The sequence below is a fragment of the Bos mutus genome, chromosome 2 (assembly GCF_027580195.1).
Source record: "Bos mutus isolate GX-2022 chromosome 2, NWIPB_WYAK_1.1, whole genome shotgun sequence".
In the NCBI taxonomy this organism is placed as follows: Eukaryota; Metazoa; Chordata; class Mammalia; order Artiodactyla; family Bovidae; genus Bos; species Bos mutus.
The window spans coordinates 99,523,740-99,544,367 of NC_091618.1; the positions used below are offsets into that span (position 1 = coordinate 99,523,740).

The window sequence follows — 20,628 nt, forward strand, 5'->3', positions numbered from 1 at the left end:
TCCCTTGCCCCATTCTGTGTCTCCCCATCCTTTACTCTCTGATAGCTTCCTTCTGTAGCACACTGTGGTGTTGGATCAGTCAGCTGCTCACCTGTAATACTGAAAGAACATTCCGTATCAGCCTGGTCATAGGCTGGGTAACACTTTTACCATCTAAGACACCACAGGGTTTGTCTGGTTTGGGATCACTAGATCTAATCCTCAACTCTAGATCATGGCACTGGCTATGCCTTCTTAAATGGCTAAGCCCATGGGGTTTTACTATTCCATTCCATGAGAGGTATTAACTCTGCCATTCCCACTGGCTTCCCAACCACCAAAGACTGAGAGAGTGAATTAAGGAAAAGGTGAACAGAGAAGGGTACAGAGGTTCTCCAAAGACCTAAGCTTTGCTGGAAGGATCAACCAAGTCCTTCACTGTTCATGTCTGAGACAGAGCTGGCAGCTGTCATTTGGGGAGGGATTATATATTATTTTTAATTAATTAAAAAATTGAGGTATAGTTCATTTACAATATTCTATTAGTTTCATGTGTATAACATAGCCATTCAAAATTTTTTACAGATTATAACCCACTAAATTTATTATAAAATAATGGCTATATTTCCCTGTGCTGTATAATATGTCCTTGAAGCTTATTTATTTTATACATAGTAGGTTATACTTCTTAATCCTCTACCCTTATCTTGCCCTCCCCTTTTCTTCTCCCCACTGATGATAACTAGTTCATTTTCTGTATCTATGAATTTGTTTCTGTTTTGTTATATTCATCATTTGTTTTATTTTTTAGATTCCACATATAAGTGAAAACACACCGTATTTATCTTTCTCTGACTTACTTCATGAAGCACAATACCCTCTTGGTCCATATGTTGTTGCAAATGGCAAAGTTTCATTCTTTTTATGACTAATATTCCACTGTATATATATGACACATCTCTATCCATTTATCTGTTGATGGACACTTAGATTATTTTCCTATCTTGGCTATTGACAAAACATGGTCCCCTGGAGAAGGGAACGGCAAACCACTTCAGTATTCTTGCCTTGAGAACCCCATGAACAATATAAAAAGGCAAAAAGATATGACACTGGAAGAAGAACTGCCCAGGTTGGTAGGTGCCCAATATGCTACTGGAGAAGGGCTCAGTAAAGAATGAAGACACTGAGCTAAAGCAAAAACAACACCCAGTTGTGGATGTGATTGATGACAGAAGTAAAGTCTGATGCTGTAAATAACAATATTGCATAGGAACCTGGAATTTTAGGTCCATGAATCAAGGTAAAGTGGAAGTGGTCAAACAGGGGATAGCAAGAGTGAACATCAACATTTTAGGAATCAGTGAACTAAAATGGACTGGAATGGGTGAATTTAATTCAGATGACCATTACATCTACTACTGTGGGCACGAATCCCTTGGAAGAAATGTAGGAGGACTTATAGTCAACAAAAGAGTCCAAAATGCAGTACTTGGGTGCAATCTCAAAAATGACAGAATGATCTCTGTTTGTTTCCAAGGCAAACCATTCAATATCACAATCACTGATGCCAAAAAAGCTGAAGTTGAATGGTTCTATAAAGACCTACAAGATCTTCTAGAACCAACACCAAAAAAAGATGTCCTTTTCGTCATAAGGGACTGGAATGCAAAAGTACATAGTCAAGAGATACCTGGAGTAACAAGCTAGTTTGGCCTTGGAATACAAAATGAAGCAGGGCAAAGACTAACAGAATTTTGCCAAGAGAACACACTGGTCATAGCAAATACCTTCTTCCAACAACACAAGAGAAAACTTTACACATGGACATCACCAGATTGGTCAATACCGAAGTCAGATTGATTATCTGCTTTTCAGCCAAAGATGGAGAAGCTATATACAGTCAACAAAAACAAGACCAGGAGCTGACTGTGGCTCAGATCATGAACTCCTTATTGCTAAATTCAGACTTAAATTGAAGAAAGTAGGGAAAACCACTAGACCATTCAGGTATGACCTAAATCAAATCCCTTACGATTATACACTGGAAGTGACAAATAGATTCAAGGGATTAGATCTGATAGACAGAGTGCCTGAAGAACTACAGATGGAGGTTCATAACATTGTATAGGAGGCTGTGATCAAAACCATCCCCAAGAAAAAGAAATGCAAAAAGGCAAAATGGTTGTCTGAGGAGGCCTTACAAATAGCTGAGAAAAGAAGAGAATTAAAGGGCCAAGGAGAAAAGGAGAGATATACCCATTGGAATGCAAAGTTCCAAAGAATAGCAAGGAGAGGTAAGAAAGCCTTCCTCAGTGATCAATGCAAAGAAATAGAGGAAAACAATAGAATGGGAAAGACTAGATATCTCTTCAAGAAAATTAGAGATACCAAGGGAACATTTCATACAAAGATGGGCACAGTAAAAGACAGAAATTGTATGGACCTAACAGAAGCTGAAGATATTCAGAAGAGGTGGCAAGAATACACAGAAGAACTATACAAAAAAGATCTTAATGACCCAGATAACTATGATGCTGTGATCACTCATCTAGAGCCAGACATCCTGGGGTGTGAGGTCAAGTGGGCCTTAGGAAGCGTCACTATGAACTAAGCTAGTGGAGGTGATGGAATTCCAGCTGAGCTATTTCAAATCCTGAAAAATAATGCTATGAAAGTGCTGCACTCAATACACCAGCAAATTTGGAAAACTCAGCAGTGGCCACAGGACTGGAAAAAGTCAGTTTTCATTACAATGACAAAGAAAGGCAATGCCAAAGAATGTTCAAGCTACTGCACAATTGCACTCATCTCACACGCTAGGCAAAGTAATGCTCAAAATTCTCCAAGCCAGGCTTCAACAGTACGTGAACTGAGAACTTCCAGATATTCAAGCTGGATTTAGAAAAGGTAGAGCAACCAGAGATCAAATTGCCAATATCCGCTGGATCACAGAAAAAGCAAGAGAATTCCATAAAAACATCTATTTCTGCTTTACTGACTGTGCCAAAGCTTTTGACTGTGTGAATCGTGACAAACTAGAAAATTCTAAAAGAGATGGGAATACCAGACCACCTGACCTGCCTCCTGAGAAATCTGTATGCAGGTCAGGAATTAGCAATTAGAACTGGAGATGGAACAATGGACTGGTTCTAAATTGGGAAAAGGGTACGTCAAGGCTGTATATTGTCACCCTGCTTATTTAACTTCTATGCAGAATACATCATGCAAAATGCCAGGCTGGATGAAGCACAAGCTGGAATCAAGATTGCCGGGACAAATATCAATAACCTCAGATATGCAGATGACACCACCCTTGTGACAGAGAGTAAAGAGGAACAAAAAAACCTCTTGATGAAAGTGAAAGAGGAGAGTGAAAAAGCTGGCTTAAAATTCAACATTCACAAAACTAGATCATGGCATCCGGTCGCATCTTCATGGCAAATAGATGGGAAAACAATGGAAGCAGTGACAGACTTTATTTTCTTGGGCTCCAAAATCACTGCAGATGGTGACCGCAGCCATGAAATTAAAAGACGCTTGCTCCTTGGAAGAAAAGCTATGACTAACCTAGACAGCACATTAAAAAGCAGAGACATTTACTTTGCCCCCAAAGGTCCATCTAGTCAAAGCTATGGTTTTTCCAGTAGTCATATATGGATGTGAGAGTTGGACCATAAAGAAAGCTGAGCACCGAAGAATTGATGCTTTTGAACTGTGGTGTTGGAGAAGACTCTTGAGAGTCCCTTAGACTGCAAGGAGATCCAACCAGTCCATCCTAAAGGAAATCAATCCTAAATATTCATTGGAAGGACTGATGCTTAACCTGAAACTCCAATACTTTGGCCACCTGATGTGAAGAACTGACTCATTGGAAAAGACCCTGATGATGTGACAGATTGAAGGCAGGAGGAGAAGGGGATGATAGAGGATGGGATGGTTGGATGGCATCAGCGACTCAATGAACATGAGTTTGAGCAAGCTCCGGGAGTTGGTGACGGACAGGAAAGCCTGGTGTGCTGATGGACAGGAAAGCCTGGCGTGCTGCAGGCCATGGGGTAGCAATGAGTTGGACAGAACCGAGCAACTGAACTGAATTGACTGATGAACATTGGGGTGCGTGTATCTTTTAAAATTAGTGTATTTATTTTTTCCAGATATATACCTAGGAGTGGAATCGCTGGATTCTTTGAGGAAGCTTTGTGCTGTTTTCCTTAGTGGCTGCACCAATTTACATTCTCACCGACAATATACAAGCGCTACTGTTCAGAGGATGGATTGTTTTAATATAATGCATATGCTGTTCTGCTGCCCACATCGGTTTTTGAAAATGACCTTGTAAGTCAGATGACTCGAGTTCACTTCCAAATTCCACTACCTAGCTGCTGTGTAACCAAGTTGTTTCACCTCTTTAGAGTCTTAGCTTCCTCATCTGTAAAATCTGCTGATGGCAGACTTCCCACAGAGAGTTGTTAGAAAGATTGAATGCCATTAAACATTGGTGCTTTGCAGTGCTTGACACTGTTACAGTAAGTATTGGCCAATTATCACTTCCTTTTGGGATGTGCCCTTTACATGTTGATAGATTGGTTTTTGGCCATTCACCTGGTCTCTTATTACTGCCACTTGGGGCAAGGAGTCTGCCTCTGCCGTCTAGCTAAAGAGACAAATGTATTTTCTGAAGTTGTGATATATAACTCATTGATACTTAATGTTCTGGTTTTGACTTGAGTGTTCCATTTGTAGGAGATGAAGAGTAGTAATATAATGCATGAACCGATATTTGGGATAGCCTATTCTCCTGGTTGGTCTGCCACTGTGTCTCTGTGGGGCAGTGCAGTTGTCACCTAAACCCTCTGGTTCTTGGCTTTTCCATCAAAATTCAGTAGTGGACCCAGCCTGCATCCTCCTCACTGTATGTGTATCAGAGAGAATTACAGAGACAGGAAAGCCCTGTGAGATGTGAGGGAAGACATTTCTCTTACAAGTCAAGGATGCTTTAACATAGAACTTCATTTTAACAGTTAACTTACAAACATATGAAAAGATGATAGAGCAATAAAGGATTCCTGGAGACCATGAAAGAATGTTAAATTATGGAAAAAGAAAAAAGGCTCTCTGTTACCTTTAACAGTTTCCTAGGGAAAATTAGGAATGAGGTTGTTCCTCCCGGGTGCCCCCTTGGTAATTTGTACAGACTGCTCTCTTTTCTCTTACTACATTGTGTTATTTCCAGCTTTTTAAAGACACTGACTGTATCTCATTTTTGTGTCCTTGACAAATACCACAGTGCCTGAGACCAAGCTAATGCTCAATAAATGCTTGCTGAAGAAATACACGGAAAACCTGACACTATTCCTTGGTAGTCTATTTCATATGTAACAGATTCTCCATGCTCCTAATTAGCCTAGCTTCTCAAAGGATTAAGTCCAGTCTTTATCTGAAGTTGAAATGTAGAACCACTCCTTACCATTTTCTGTAGAGTCTAAAAAATACTGTACTCTTATAAGTAAAATTTGGAATTTTAAAACAGCATGCACCTCCCAGTAGTCCTTGTCCCTCATCAGTGCTTTATCTTCCTGCATGCATCTATCCACGTATCTTTTTCTAAAATACTACGTAGTTCTATTTACTTGTATTGCTTGCAGTCTTCCTGCCTAGACTAGACTATAAGCTCCAGGTGAGCAGGGATTTTGGTCTTTTGGAAGCACTGATAAAACCTCAGTCCCTAGAATAGTAGATGCAGAATAAATAAGCATTGAATGATGGAATGAACCTCACAAAACAATAAAATGCTACTCACTCATCCTTGTTGCTAAAAAAGCATGAGAAGTGAAATAACCGACAAGCATAGTAAACCTGTGTTTCCATTATTTTCTCTAAATCTTTGTAACAGGAAGAAAAACAATTCTTAAAAATCTAAGACTTTCAATGAAACAAATTAATGTCTGGTCTTTTGAAAACAAAACCCCTCAAGGACTGAAGAAGGAGTTAAGCTCTGAGTTTCTCATAGTTAATCAAATTTAAGTACCTCTCTTATTTTGCTGTGGATGAATTCTTGTTCATGTGCAGAATGAATAGTGAGAATATCACTGCGCAGCCAGCCACAGACAAACTCAAAGGAGGACCATTCTGAGGCAGAAATATGAAAAAGGTACTCTGCATCCTGATAAAAGAGCCAGGGTGCATCTGAAAGAGAAATAAGCAATGGAAGTAATACAACAATTATTGAGCAATGTAATGCAAACTTAAATAGGGTGTGCTGTGATTGACCTCACATGTGTAATTTAGTCACTCAACATTAAGAAAATGTGTGTGAATACACCTACTCCCACACATACGTAAGTATACAGTTTACTTATTTTCACTGGTCTTTTTCATATATGAAACACGTATATTCCAAAGTCTGGGCTAGATGCATATTTTAAAATCATGTGCCATAAAAATGGAGTTAAGCTATGATATTAGTCTTTAATAATATTTAATGTCATTTTGATCTTAAAAAATACATATTTATTTATTTGGCTACACCGGGTCTTAGTTGTGGCACGCGGGATCCTCCATCTTTGTTGTGGCACACGGGATCTTCCATCTTTGTTGTGGCACACGGGATCTTCCATCTTTGTTGTGGCACGCGGGATCTTCCATCTTTGTTGTGGCACACGGGATCTTCCATCTTTGTTGTGGCACGCGGGATCCTCCATCTTTGTTGTGGCATGCGGGATCTTCCATCTTTGTTGTGGCATGCGGGATCATTAGTTAGTTGCAGCATGTGGAATCTAGCTCCCTGACCAGGGATGAAACCAGGGCCTCTTGTATTGGGAGTGTCGAGTCTTACTTGCTGGACCACAAAAGAAGTCCCTAGTTTGATTATTTATTAATGGTTAATTTGAACAAATTAGTTCTCAATAGACACAAGAAAAGAGTAACTCCATTGGTGCTATGTAATAACAGACTAATGGTATTGCCTTCTCTGGACTAATGGTATAAAGTAGCATAAAGTTAGAAATTCAGGAATCGTTCTTACCATACTGATACCAGGGTGGAACCTTGGGTCTCACATCTGTAAAGTAAAAGCAAGCCAGTGTGAGTGATGTTTATTTACAGATGTACTATCTCTGAATTACTTCAGGTCTAAACACAATATCTTGGACTTTGCTTTTTAAAAGATTATTGAGAACCAGATGTTGCTTGGAAAGTGATCAGTTCTCCTACCTGAAGAGGAGCCTCAAGAGAGACCTTGGTTAAAAAAAAGGTTGTGAACATTTATTGAGAGCCTATTGTGTGTCACACACTGTGCTGGTGCTTTTACTTATTCATCTGATAAGTAATTTTGTTTGTTTGTAATGTCACAGTGACATTTCTTCCAGGTTGTACTTGCAAAATACAGTTCTCCAGAATATGGGCAGTTATCTTCATTTCCCACTAACTTAGCATACTGCACTGGTGTCATTTTTTCTCATTCCACCATGATACACATTTTTTTTTTTCCTAAAATGGTACAATCTGGTTCATCATGAAGGTTGTTGGTCCTGTGGTCCAGGCTGCTTAAATTTTAGACCTCTGTAACTGTTGCCTTGGGAAAATGCTATAGATGATTAGAAAGCAAACAAATAGTGAAGATCTTAATATTTTTACCTCTTGGAATTTTGCATATCCATTCACGTTTGGAACCACAGTATGAGGGTAGCAACGTTTTATTTGCCTTATAAACAGCACAATTTCTTGCATCTTCTCCAAAATAAGAATTGTCTAAAAATGAAGAGACAACCTGCAGCAGATGAAGTTCATTATTCCTTAATACTGATTCTCTGCAAAAGGTTTCAAATGATCAAAAAGGCATCCCTGTAGAAAATCACAATTGACTTCTGGAGGAAGCAAGTTATGATGCCAGTTAAAGGTGGTTCCACATTTGTGAAAAGCAAGCTAATGAAAACTTTAGCATTTTTTCTTGAAGATTCTTTTTCTGTTTTTTTAAAAAGAGGCATGCTACGCCTTTCTCCAGAAGGAATAAGTCAGATGAAATTGCACTGTTTTCTCACTTAAGGTTAGGCTAGCTCTGGGATTCTGGGTAAACTTTTTAGTGGCTCAAGGATCTTTCAGAATTGAATCTCATCTTTGATGTAGATTCTTTTGCTTTTAGTCTCTAATACTAACTTCTAAGTCAACCCTAGCTTTAATCAAGAAACTATCTATTTCTATGAATGATCACACAACAGGAGTATTGACTAGAGATTCAGACTTCTCAATGATTTGATGACTACTTGATAGAAATGTGGACCAACCATGAGTAAGACTCAGGTAAAAATCTGAAAAAAAAAAAAAGGGTTTTGAAATGATTTATGCTTCCCTGGTAGCTTAGGGGTGAAGAATCTGCTTGCAATGCAGGAGACACAGGTTCGATCTCTGGGTTGGGAAGATCCTCTGGAGAAGGAAATGGCAACCCACTCCAGTATTCTTGCCTGGGAAATCCTATGGACAGAGGAGCCTGGCAGGCTATATAGCCCATGAGGTTGCAATAGTTGGACACAACTTAGCTACCACCACCACCACATACATACTCGCCTTCAAATATGTACAAAGTCATGCAATAATTCATCTAACTTATATATATATATATATATATATATAAAAAAGTTCAGATTCAGAGAATGGCATGAGTTTGATATTTACTCTATCCAGAGGGAAGTGGTGAGGGACTCAGTCCACTGCTTCATGGCTTTATCTCATTGATTCTGAACCAAATTGTCTATGCCTCTCCTGTTATTAATAAGTTTGTTTGTTTTACTAAAAGACATTGTCGACCTCTATCCACCACACTTTATTTTCCAAGCGGCATATTGACGTTAACCACCCAACAGTGCTATGTGGTGGCTGCCATTAACGGGCAGGTCAACCCTGCTTTATGCCCTTTCCACTCTCTGGGCCTTGGCTTCTTCAGCAGAAGAAGAATAGATCTATTCTTCTAATAATAATACACTAGATTATTCTAATAATGTTCTAATAATATTAATATTATATTATATAATGTAGTATATATTATATTACATATAATATATTAATATACTATTATATTACATAATATATATAATATATTATAATATTATATTACATATGATATAATATATATTATATTATATAGTATAATATAAACTATATAATATATATTATATATAATAGTATATTATAATATATTATATATAACATATATTATATATATATATAACATATTATAATATATATTATATTATTATATTCTAATAATAATATTCTGATAATAATATATTAGATTATTCAATAATATATTCTTGCTAATAATCTATTCAGCAGAATAGATGGGTGAGGCTAGGTCATCTCCAAGATCTCTTCATAACCTCTGGTCCTGTTGCCTTTTTCAAAGAAGCAGTACTGACGTGGTATTGTTTTTTTGTTTTTTTTTCCAACTAGCACGCTCATTATTTTTATTCCCACTTAAGCATATAGTTTCTCTGCAAACCATTTCCTTGCTACAGATTTGAACACCATCTATGTATCAGGTCTAAAGATCCCTTTTCTCTTTTGATCGTTACTATGTCAAAGTTTGGCTGCTGCTATTTTGCCAATGAGGAGACTTTATGACATTGTGTCTTTGGAGGCAGACAACCTGTATACAAATGCTGTCTCTCTTATGTATTATTTTAGGCATACTACTTAATCATTTTAATATCCACTATGTGGAATCACTGTAGTGATGAAAAGAGATCATGCAGGGTTGCACTCGGCTCAGTGCTCAGAACTTAACTGGGGCTCAGTGAATAGGAGCTGTATTAAATGCTCACTGCAGGCTGTTGCTAACCCCAGTTCACTGGTGAAACTAAATAATTTGATTTTTCTTGTGCCTTCAGATGGATCTCATTTTAATCTGGGTTACTGCTTCTGTTTTTTTTTTCCCTGTCATGAGGAATATCTCAGAAATCCTCACTGTGCCTGAAAAAAAATGTAATTGTGAGTTCCTTCTTTCCTTCATGAGGTTTTTACACATGTGAGGCTGAATGAGAAATAATTATTTTTTTTCCTCCCAAATAATTTTCTTTGACTGAGAAGGAGGTGCAGCTTCTTAAACCTAAACCTGGCATTTCTGTTCTTTTAAAGTGAGAGAAACTGAAGATATTTCTTTTCACTGTGACATAGACAAGGGTCTCACCCTCACATGATCAGGTGCTGTGCAGGAGAGGGAGGGTAGGGCAAAGGAAGCATGGTATTATTTTAAAGAATAGTTGCTTCTCTGCTGGAGATTCTTCACATGGGAGATGGTTTTCAGGCCTTTTTCAGAGATTTTTATTTCCTTTTAGGATGAGATTTATAGCTAGCTTTGGAACTATCTGGCTAGCAAAGCTTTCTCAAGACCTTGCTGAAATGACTCTTTTGATACCAAAGTCTGGGGCAGTTTTTGATTTAGGTCTGAGTCATAGGGAACATGGCTGTTCTTTCTAGGTTCTCTTGGATGGTTTACTAAGTGGTTCCAGGGCCACCTGCTTTAAATTCATCTCCTTTTCTCCAGCTTGGAAAGACTTACAGGAGTTCCATCAGACCATTCCCAAGAACCAGCATTCAGTGGGTTTCTTTTATTAAATCCAATCCAGAACTGCCTTTCTTCTGTCCTGTGAAGAGAAGAAACTAAAACTTGGCCCTTCGCATTGAATTCACAATATTATGTAACAGGTTCAAAAAGTCTTTAAGTATTTAGTTATTCAGGAAACAGCTGACATGACTAGCAGAACTGATCAAGTGAACAAGCATTTATTGACCATTTCCTGTAAGCAGAACCAGAGCTATAAAGTGAACTGAGCAAGGACTAATCCCACTTCCTACCTCTCTTGGTTTGTATGGTGTACTCATTGGGGATGGGCAGCTGGGAGAAAAGTCTGTCCATATTGAGAACATGGCTTTCTCATGGTCGTTAGGAATGGCAACACCTTTCAATTAGGACAAGAATACATGAAAGTGAGTTGGTAAGAAATTTGGGAACATCTTTTCCTACTTTTCCCTATTTATTCACTACTTTACTGCATATTTATGTTACTTTTCTATGTTTGTTGTTCTTTTGTCAAATATTCACGTACTCTCTGAGGGTTAATCACCACCATCACCATTTAATAAAAGGTTTACAGTAGGTTTGGTTCCTCCAACTATATCCCAGTGTAAATCATTCCACGGTGAATCAGTCTGAGGCATGGTAGATTAACTTCAGCTATTACCACTGGTTAGACTTCATGAGAAGCCCCACAGAGAACCATCTTCCCTCCTATTAGGTGATGGACCAATATGTTAAACCACAGAGTATTCAATACATCAAGCAATAAAGGTTAATAGCACAATGAACCATCTCACTAAGATAATTTTCTGAGGATAATTTTGAAGAATTAAAGATTTAAAGGATTGAGAAATCATGACAGATGCTTTATTTTCCTTAATGCACAGAAGCAAACCTATTGTGAAGTATCTCCTTCTCAGATGTTTGAGCTCTTTTTCTTGAATGATACAAATGAACGTAAAATATGACTTAGAAAATTCTAGCATCACTGAGACCCATTGGCCACTGCCATGATTATAACTTACATTTAAGGTTGTGAGAAGGTGAGAATGCTGCCTTAAGCTTAAGCTAGGTAGATTCATCTCAGTGACCAGGCTGAAGACCTACATCACTCTCCCTGTGTTGAGAAGTTTTTATTCTTTTTCTCACTGAATTCAGAGGTCTACATTTTTCCTGCCATATACTCACTCCTAGAATATGGACTGGTATTTATTTTCTCTCCAACAATTTCCTAAAGTTGTATAATTTTAACTAGTTACTATATGATAAAAAGGGAGAAGGCAATGGCACCCCACTCCAGTACAGTTGCCCGGAAAATACCATGGATGGAGGAGCCTGGTAGGCTGCAGTCCATGGGGTCGCTAAGAGTCGGACACAACTGAGCGACTTCACTTTCACTTTCCACTTTTATGCATTGGAGAAGGAAATGGCAACCCACTCCAGTGTTCTTGCCTGGAAAATCCCATGGACGGAGAGGCCTGGTAGGCTGCAGTCCATGGAGTTGCACAGAGTCGGACACGACTGAAGCGACTTAGTAGTAGTATATGATAAAAATAAAAATAGAAAAACAGTGTCATAAGAAGAAGAAGAAGCACTATGCTAACAATGAGAATTGGTTTATTTGGTATAATTAAGCATGACACTTGGCTGAACTCCTTGGCAGTCTTGGACAAAGAGTAGAATATACATTATATAGCTTTTGTGATTAGGTGCTGAACATCAATAATTTGATAGATACTTGACACTGAATTCTGTGAGACAGTTTGCAAGTATTGTTTCATAGGGCAGACCTTACAATACACAAGTATGAAAGGATGCTTTACAAGGGGCTGAGCCTTTGATTGTGTGGACCACAACAAACTCTGGAAAATTCTTAAAGAGATGGGAATACCAGATCAACTGACTTGCCTCTTGAGAAACCTGTATGCAGGTCAGGAAGCAGCAGTTAGAACTGGACATGGAACAACAGACTGGTTCCAAATAGGGAAAGGGGTACATCAAGGCTGTATACTGTCACCCTGCTTATTTAACTTATATGCAGAGTACATCAGGAGAAATGCTGGGCTGGATGAAGCACAAGCTGGAATCAAGATTGCTGAGACAAATATCAGTAACTTTAGATATGCAGATGATACCACTCTTGTGGCAGAGAGTGAAGAGGAACTAAAGAGCCTCTTGATGAAAGTGAAAGAGGAGAGTGAAAAAGTTGGCATAATACTCAACATTCAGAAACTAAGATCATGTCTCTGTCCCATCACTTCATGGCAAATAGATAGGGAAACAGTGGAAACAGTGGCAGACTTTATTTTCTTGGGCTCCAAAATCACTGCAGATGGTGACTGCAGCCATGAAATTAAAAGATGCTTGCTCCTTGGAAGAAAAGTTATGACCGAAAAGTTATGACCAACCTAGACAGCATATTAAAAAGCAGAGACATTACTTTGCCAGCAAAGGTCTGTCTAGTCAAAGCTATGGTTTTTCCAGTAGTCATGTATGGATGTGAGAGTTGGAGTATAAAGAAAGCTGAGTGCTGAAGAATTGATGCTTTTGAACTGTGGTGTTGGAGAAGACTCTTGAGAATCCCTTGGACAGTAAGGAGATCCAACCAGTCCATCCTAAAGGAAATAAGTCCTGAACATTCATTGGAAGGACTGATGCTGAAGCTGAAACTCCAAAACTTTGGCTACCTGATGCAAGAACTGACTCATTGGAAAAGACCCTGATGCTGGGAAAGATTGAAGGCAGGAGGAGAAGGGGACAACAGAGGATGAGATGGTTGGATGGCATCACCGACTCAATGGACATGAGTTTGAGTAAACTCCAGGAATTGGTGATGGACAGGGAGGCCTGCCGTGCTGCAGTCCATGGGGCTGCAAAAATTCGGACACGACTGAGTGAATGAACTGAACTGACTGAACTGAGGTCATGAAGCCAAGTTACAACTTATAACAGTGGAGATGATCACATCTCCCTTGGATCTGAGGCCCCATACCTGACTAGCAATCCAATAAAACAGGAAGCTTCTTGAACTTTTCCTCAGCCTCAGAGAATCTGACTCAGCAGCCCTGGGATGAGACCAGAGGGCTCCTTGTTATCAAGTTTCCCAAGTGAGTGTGAGAATCAGCCAAGTTTGGGAACCATGGTCTCAGGCCAGCATTTCCTGCAGGGCCGATCAGTTCTATGGGATTTTAGATAAGTGGTGTCAAAAAAAAAAAAAAGTTTTGTGGTCAAATAAAGTGCTTCCTTCTAGAAGCCTTTACAATACTAATGTATATGGCAAATTTCCAAGATAGGACCTTGTTTTGCAAACATATTTGACCACAAAATCCCCCTATTTTCCCTGGAGTACTCCATGAGACACACATTGGGAGATACCACCACCTTTAAGGTCATTTTTATAGATGTTAGAGGTGAATAATTTGATGGTATTACATATTAACCTTCTCAGGGGAGGGTCCTAAAGGAAATTTATGGGGTAGGCCAGGATTTTCCTCAAAAAGTAGTTCTGGATTTTCTCAGAGATTCAGATAAGTGTTTCATTGAGACTTCAGATTTCCAGAGCTTGAAACACAGTACTCAGTATTATATTTGTTTGTGTTAAAATAAATGTATGAAAGTGTGCCACCCCTCCTCCCCTTAGACCACAACATCCTCAGGGGTAGGATTTTGTGTCACATCTGTTGCATTTTCCAGCCACCCATGCATCTCTGGTGGCTCAGATGGTAAAGAATCCACCTGCAGTGCAGGAGACTGGGTTCGATCCCTGGGTTGGGAAGATTCCCCTGGAGGAGGGCATGGCAACTCACTCCAATATTCTTGCCTGCAGAATCCCATGGACAGAGGAGCCTGGCAGGCTACAGTCCATGGGGTCGCAAAGAGTCAGACATGACTGAGTGACTGTCGCTTTCACTTTCATGCATATAGTAGTGTCCCTTTCACAGAAGACATTCCCAAAATACATGCTAACTGACAAGAACATTCTACAGTAAGAAGCCAAGGAATGAGAAGGCTCGCTAAAAGAGACATGATGGCTGTCTTCAAATATTTGAAAATTGAGTAGACTTGACCTGTGTTGCTCTGGCTTCCTACAAAGTTGATCTTTGAAACTAGTCTCCAACAATGGAATGGATTATATCCCCAGTAGGGAGCACCTTGAAACTGAAAAGAATTATGTAGACAGTAGATGGCCATAGGCATTTGGTAGGAGAAATTCCCATACTGGACTGGAGGTAGCACAAGATCTCTATGTTTCTTCAAATTTAAGTTTGATTGATTTTCTAACTTCACAGAATTGAAGATTCTGTAAACTTGCAAGATGGATGCAAACAAGTAAATGCCTGTTTCCTCAAATGTAAAATTAGAAGGTTGGATTGGAATTTTTTAAAAAATTAGTGAGACTTTCTTTTTTCCAAACAAAATATCACATGGATCCCTTCTGTATACAAAACACCTGGAGGTGAAGGAGTAGGTCGGTTGGACCTACTCCGGTGACTCAAGTCAGCGAACAAGAAACTGACTGCCCTCTTGACCTCTCCTGCTCTGGGGGTTCAGGACCCTCCAGATGCTCAGATAACACTTGGAAAATCACTGGGCTAGATAATTTCTGAACTTGGAAGAAAAACTCTAAAATTCTGTTATGAGGCACACAGAAAAGATTTCAAGTATCAAAACAGTCATCACTTTGTTCATTGTTTTATGGAATGAGAACTTAGTGCAATATAAATATAAAATGATAAGTATGTATTTTTCTCTCACAACTAGTTGCTTGTTGGCTTTAAACTTAAACACTTGAGGTTTTGAATATCCCAAACACTCCAAATATTTGGAATACTCATCACTAAGAAGTCATCACTGGGAAACAAAATATTTGACTGAAATTTTTCAAAATTAACAAGTATTTACCGATTAAATTTTGAATGTAAAAGCTCATTCACAAAATTCTCTTCCTCAATATGGGCAAAGCTTGCAAGATGAGCTCCAAATTCTTCACAAAATTCTTCAGCTTGTCTCCATGTTCTTTTCATCAGGACTTTTTCACTATGAAATACCTGTATAGAGAAAGAGAAAAAGGTTGACACAGTCATAAATAACATAAGGCTGTTTAATTCTGGACAAAAGGATTACAGGAATATAATTGTTGTCATTATTCTACATTAAAGGATTGACCGAGAAGGGAGAAATAACATTTATTGAACTAAAATGTATCTACTTGTCTAAAAACTATTTTTTTATTCTCAAAACAAAGACATGAGGAGGATATGATGAGGACTCTTTTCCTCCAGAAGAGTTCTTTTTGTCCCCCTCCTAAATATCCTATTGGAGAAGGAAATGGCAACCCACTCCAGTATCCTATGACTGGCATATGCTTGTCCCTTAGTAAAATGTTTGTCAAGAGATGAGGAGAGTCAGGCTAAGAGAAATTTACAAATTTCAAGTCAACAAATTTCAGGTCAACACAGCCACAGACTAGCAGAGCTAGGATTAGACCCAGTATTCCGTGGCTGACTCAGGGGAAGACATGAGAAATGAGACCTGAAACCTAAAGCAGGTATATGTCTGGGGTCTTTGAGTCTTGTGTGCTCTTTTTATGCTCAGTCATGTCCAACTCTTTGTGACCCCATGGACCATAGCTCACCAGGCTCCTCTGTCCACGGGATTCTCCAGGCAAGAACACTGGAGTGGGTTGCCATACTCTCCTTCAGGGGATCTTCCTGACCCAGGGATCAAGCCTGCATCTCTCATGTCTCCTGCATTGGCAGGCAGGTTCTTTACCACTAGTGCCACCTATATTTCTAGGCTCTTTGGGTCTTGGCTATACCTAAATTGTTGTTTTGCAGCTGTTCTCACAGTGGCATGAAGAAGTCAGTCAAATGGAAAGTATGCTTTTGACTTTATTTAAGGTCAAGTGTGAGGAACCAACGACCCAGAGCTTCAGATCCCAGACCTCTATACCTTCCTCATTTTTAACTGCCTGATGCTATGCTTAAGTCTCTGATGCCAGGCGGGCACCCTGCAGCTGCCAGGCTTCACCAGGCTCTAATTTGCTGAGACCAGAATGAATGACCTTCCCAGCCCCATGGACTACAGCACAGCCTTTCCGTCTTTTAAATTATATGTCAAAACTCACCTCCTCTGGGAACCTTTTTTCAAATCACTTTAAATTCATAAGTCCTACCGCTATGCCTATCAAACACACCATATATTTGTTGACGTATCAGGGTAATGTGTAGTAGAAAAAGCACTGGACTGGTAGTTCCAAGACCAGGAATTTATTCTAACTCTGTCAATAAATAATTGTGATCTTGGGTGAATCACCCCATCTCACTGCATGCTGCAGTTTACTCATTTCCAAGGTCTAACTTATAGCTCTGTGAGGTTACTCCTGGGCCCATTATTCCATGAATTTAATGTAGGATTAGACATGTGTACATGTAAATTGAGTGCATTCACAAGCCATTTATGAGACTGCAATATTTCTAGACACAGAGGCTGTCTCCATTCTGCTCTTCATGTGCCCCTATGCCAGAGAACTTTCTCCCAGCATTTTAGAAATCTCTATTTATATGATGAACCAAAGATAAAGCCACCAAATATATTTCAAAAATATATTTCTGAGAAAATAAGAGACACTGACTTAAATCTAGAATCTGAAGGTGATTTGCAAAAAGACATTTCTTCACACAAAATATATATACATAAACTTTTGATCATCAAAAGCTGCCAAAGCTATTCTTGGCAGCAGAATGGCATTATTCCATAATAAGGACTTTATTCATTGGCTTACAGACAATATGGAATTGTACCATTTCCATACCCAGTGAGTGTCTGCCTTGTCCATTTGTAGGCAATAAGAATAATATTGACTGGAGCCTTAATATCAGTCCTCATGAGGAGGCCTCGGTGTCACCAGGATCTGTCAACATTTTGACCTAAAAATTATCTTGGAATATAACTGAGGGGATGGAGACAGCCAACAAATATTAATTGTCTGCTGTCTGCCAGGCACTGTTCTGGAATAAAGGAATTCAGGATACACGGACAAAGTTGAAATAATGTTGGTTCCATTGAGAATGCCCATGTAACTTCCACATTACCTTGAAGCAACTGGCCAGGCCAGGCTCTGACTCCCAATCCAAATAGCAGGGGTGAAAGGGCCATCCCTCTTCTTGCTTGGTTTTCTCCCGATTTTCCACTGGTTGCTTGCACAGGGACATCGCCTTAAAGTGCCTACAGTCCCTCACTTCCCAGCGGCCAGGGTGACTCCTCCCTCGCATGACAACACAGCCACCACTGTAGCCTAAAAGCAGAAAACAATACTGTACTACCAGACCACGAGAACATTTTGTGCTTGGAAGACAGCTCTTTAGAGTGTTGGATAATTGACATCTTGTAATGAAGCACCCAGACAAGAACAATAAAGATGAAAAAGGATGCTTTAGTGGCATGATCATCTCGTTTCTCTTCATCTCTGGAGAAAAGAATAGCAGATCAAAAAGTGAGAGAAGAGAGACTACGGAGCCTGAAATTTGGCTCAGATAGCAAATGATGGGCAATCTGGTGCTGTTCCAAGGTGGGACCGAAAATATCCCTCATATCTCATCAAATACCAACATGCTTCTACTTTGAATTATTGAGCTTTTTAACTGTGCAGAAGAAATCTTAGCTCACAATTTATTGAGCAGCTACCCTGTACACTGTGCTTTCAAACACTACTATGAAAAATAAGCAATGAAAAATTCATGGTGCCGATCCTCTGAGAAATTGATTCAACAGGAAAAAACACATCAATGATGGAGTCAGGCAGTGTGTGAGGTACACAACAGAGAACCTCACAATGGGAGAATGAAGTATATTCCAAATGGGGTGAAATTCTGGGGGTGGCAGTGGGAGCAGACATTAGGGAAAAACCACCTTGTTATGGCCAAGCCCCATTTTAGTCTTCTGTGTATGTTTGAATATACTGGAAAATGAAGTATATTTTCCCATAAAAATAATTTCTATGTTAAGATTCTCAAGTTTGTCATCAAATGTATACAACTCATATGTTTTCATAGCTGAAAAATACACTTCAAATTTCAGTGAATAGTAGAAAATCCCTTACAAAAATTGAGTAAAAATGAGGCTTTTTTTTTTCTTGAATCCGGAGTGATCATTCAATGAACTAAATCAACATTCGGCAACAACAACAAAACTGTTTACCTATATCTACATACCAGTGGTGTTTAGTCACTAAGTCACTCTTGTGACCCCATGGACTATAGTCTGCCAGGCTCCTCTGTCCATGGGATTTCTCAGGCAAGAATACTGGAGTGGGCTGCCATTTCCTTCTCCAAAGGATCTTCCCAATCCAGGGATTGAACCCATGTCTCCTGCATCACAGGTGGATTCTTTACTGACTGAGCCACCTGAGAATACCAGACTAGGCTGTATATTATTAGCTGATTGAGATAGAAGGACTGAACAAAACCCAACTCTTATAGTTGAGTGTGAGACACAAATAAAGGATTAATTGTAGCAGACATACTGTGTGAAGTGCTATAGTAATGGTGTGCGTTAAAATTTCTGTGGGGAGACCTCAGACAGGGTGATGGAGTCTGCCTCAGGACATCAGTAAAGTATTTGCAGGTAGAGACATTTGAGCTGCATTTTGGAGGATGTTAAAAGGAGAAAAGAGTTTTCAAGGGGTGCTTGTAAAAAAGTAAATGATTATAGATGAAGCATATGAAGACTTGTGGTGGGTCTTGAGCTAAAGGCACTTTTAAAAGTATAGTTACTTGGTACTAGATATTTGTCTTGCTGAATTTCCTTTCAGAAGTAATGGCTTCAATTTCTGTAGATTCAGGGTAATTGGCATTATCCTTGCCAGCCATGTTTGTGTTGTCTTATGCTGATAGAAGGGCTTCTCCAGTGGCTCAGCAATAACGAATCCGCTTGCAGTGCCGGAGACACAGGAGATAAAGGGTTTGATCCCTAGGTTGGGAAGATCCCCTGGAGAATGGAATGGCAACCCACTCCAATATTCTTGCCTGGGAAATCCCATGGACAGAGAAGCCTGATGAGTTATAGTCTATGGGGTCGAAGAGTCGGAGACGACTGAAGCGACTTAGCACACATGTGCACACTAATAAAAAGACTAAACAGAGGGATAATGAAAAGTGGAATGAGAAGGAAGAAGACAGAGGAAGATGTACAAAGAGCGCCTCCTAGAGAAATGGGAAGGTGTTTGTGAAAGGAGAAAGAGCAAGGAAGCTGAAGCATGAGTGTTTATACTTCAGTCACATCCGGGTGCACACCTGTGTTAGGCACCTGCAGGAAGCTCATAGTCTTACGTATGTACACATGGTGGTGGTCAAAGAAACCCACAAAGGTGAAAATGACCAGTCATAAACAAGTAGACATAACTGTATGACAAGTAGAAGAAACTGAAGTCAAGGGAGAGAGTTGGTCCATATAAAGGCCATCAGTTGACTCCACTGGCCAGAGGAACTAGTTAGTGTTCAGGATGGAGGGTGGGGGGCCAGGCCGGGGACAGAGTATAGCATACTGCCCCTGCTGTGAATGGAGCAGTGGAGGCCTGTTGAGTGTAATTTGGGAATGCAGCTCGCAGTTTAGCTGAGTCATGAACAATAGTGGAGATGCTGCCTGCTCTGTGCAATGAAATTCTAATGAAAACTGAATTGTGGAAATCCACGTAGAAGCCAAAAACCTAATATGTCTATGGAGAGAATTGCTCTAGTTGAAAGAGCAGGACAAACACACACTGTCACCTGACTCCTCCATCCTTCCTTCTCAGCAGCCTTTGACTTGGGGCCTAAAGTCTGGGGTTCTAGTCCCAGCACAAATATTTAGTAACTCAAACCTCAAACCGGTTAATTAAACACAAAAGACTGTGTCTAAAACAGGGGGGCAATAAGTCCTTTTCTTCTTATGGATTTTCATAAAAATAAAATAATGTATTAAGAAGCCCTGTGAGAGATATAAAGGGCTAAAACCATTTCTAAGATGTTGCTTCTATTTTTATCTTGACTGTTTTCATTACAAAATCTGGGATTTTTGTGGCACAAGTTCTGCCTGAG

General features: G+C 39.5%; 1 protein-coding gene across 1 annotated transcript in view; it reads right to left on the reverse strand.

The window, feature by feature from the left end:
- The window catches only part of PLA2R1 (phospholipase A2 receptor 1), a 136,920-nt gene that overhangs the window by 34,350 nt on the left and 81,942 nt on the right, over window positions 1-20,628 (reverse strand). Inside the window, exons 12-17 of the mRNA XM_014478670.2 lie at window positions 17,647-17,849; window positions 15,455-15,600; window positions 10,535-10,619; window positions 7,618-7,750; window positions 7,007-7,042; window positions 6,011-6,168 (exon numbers count right to left, since the gene is read on the reverse strand). Coding sequence (XP_014334156.2) covers window positions 6,011-6,168; window positions 7,007-7,042; window positions 7,618-7,750; window positions 10,535-10,619; window positions 15,455-15,600; window positions 17,647-17,849 — 761 coding nt within the window. The remainder of the gene's footprint in view (window positions 1-6,010; window positions 6,169-7,006; window positions 7,043-7,617; window positions 7,751-10,534; window positions 10,620-15,454; window positions 15,601-17,646; window positions 17,850-20,628) is intronic.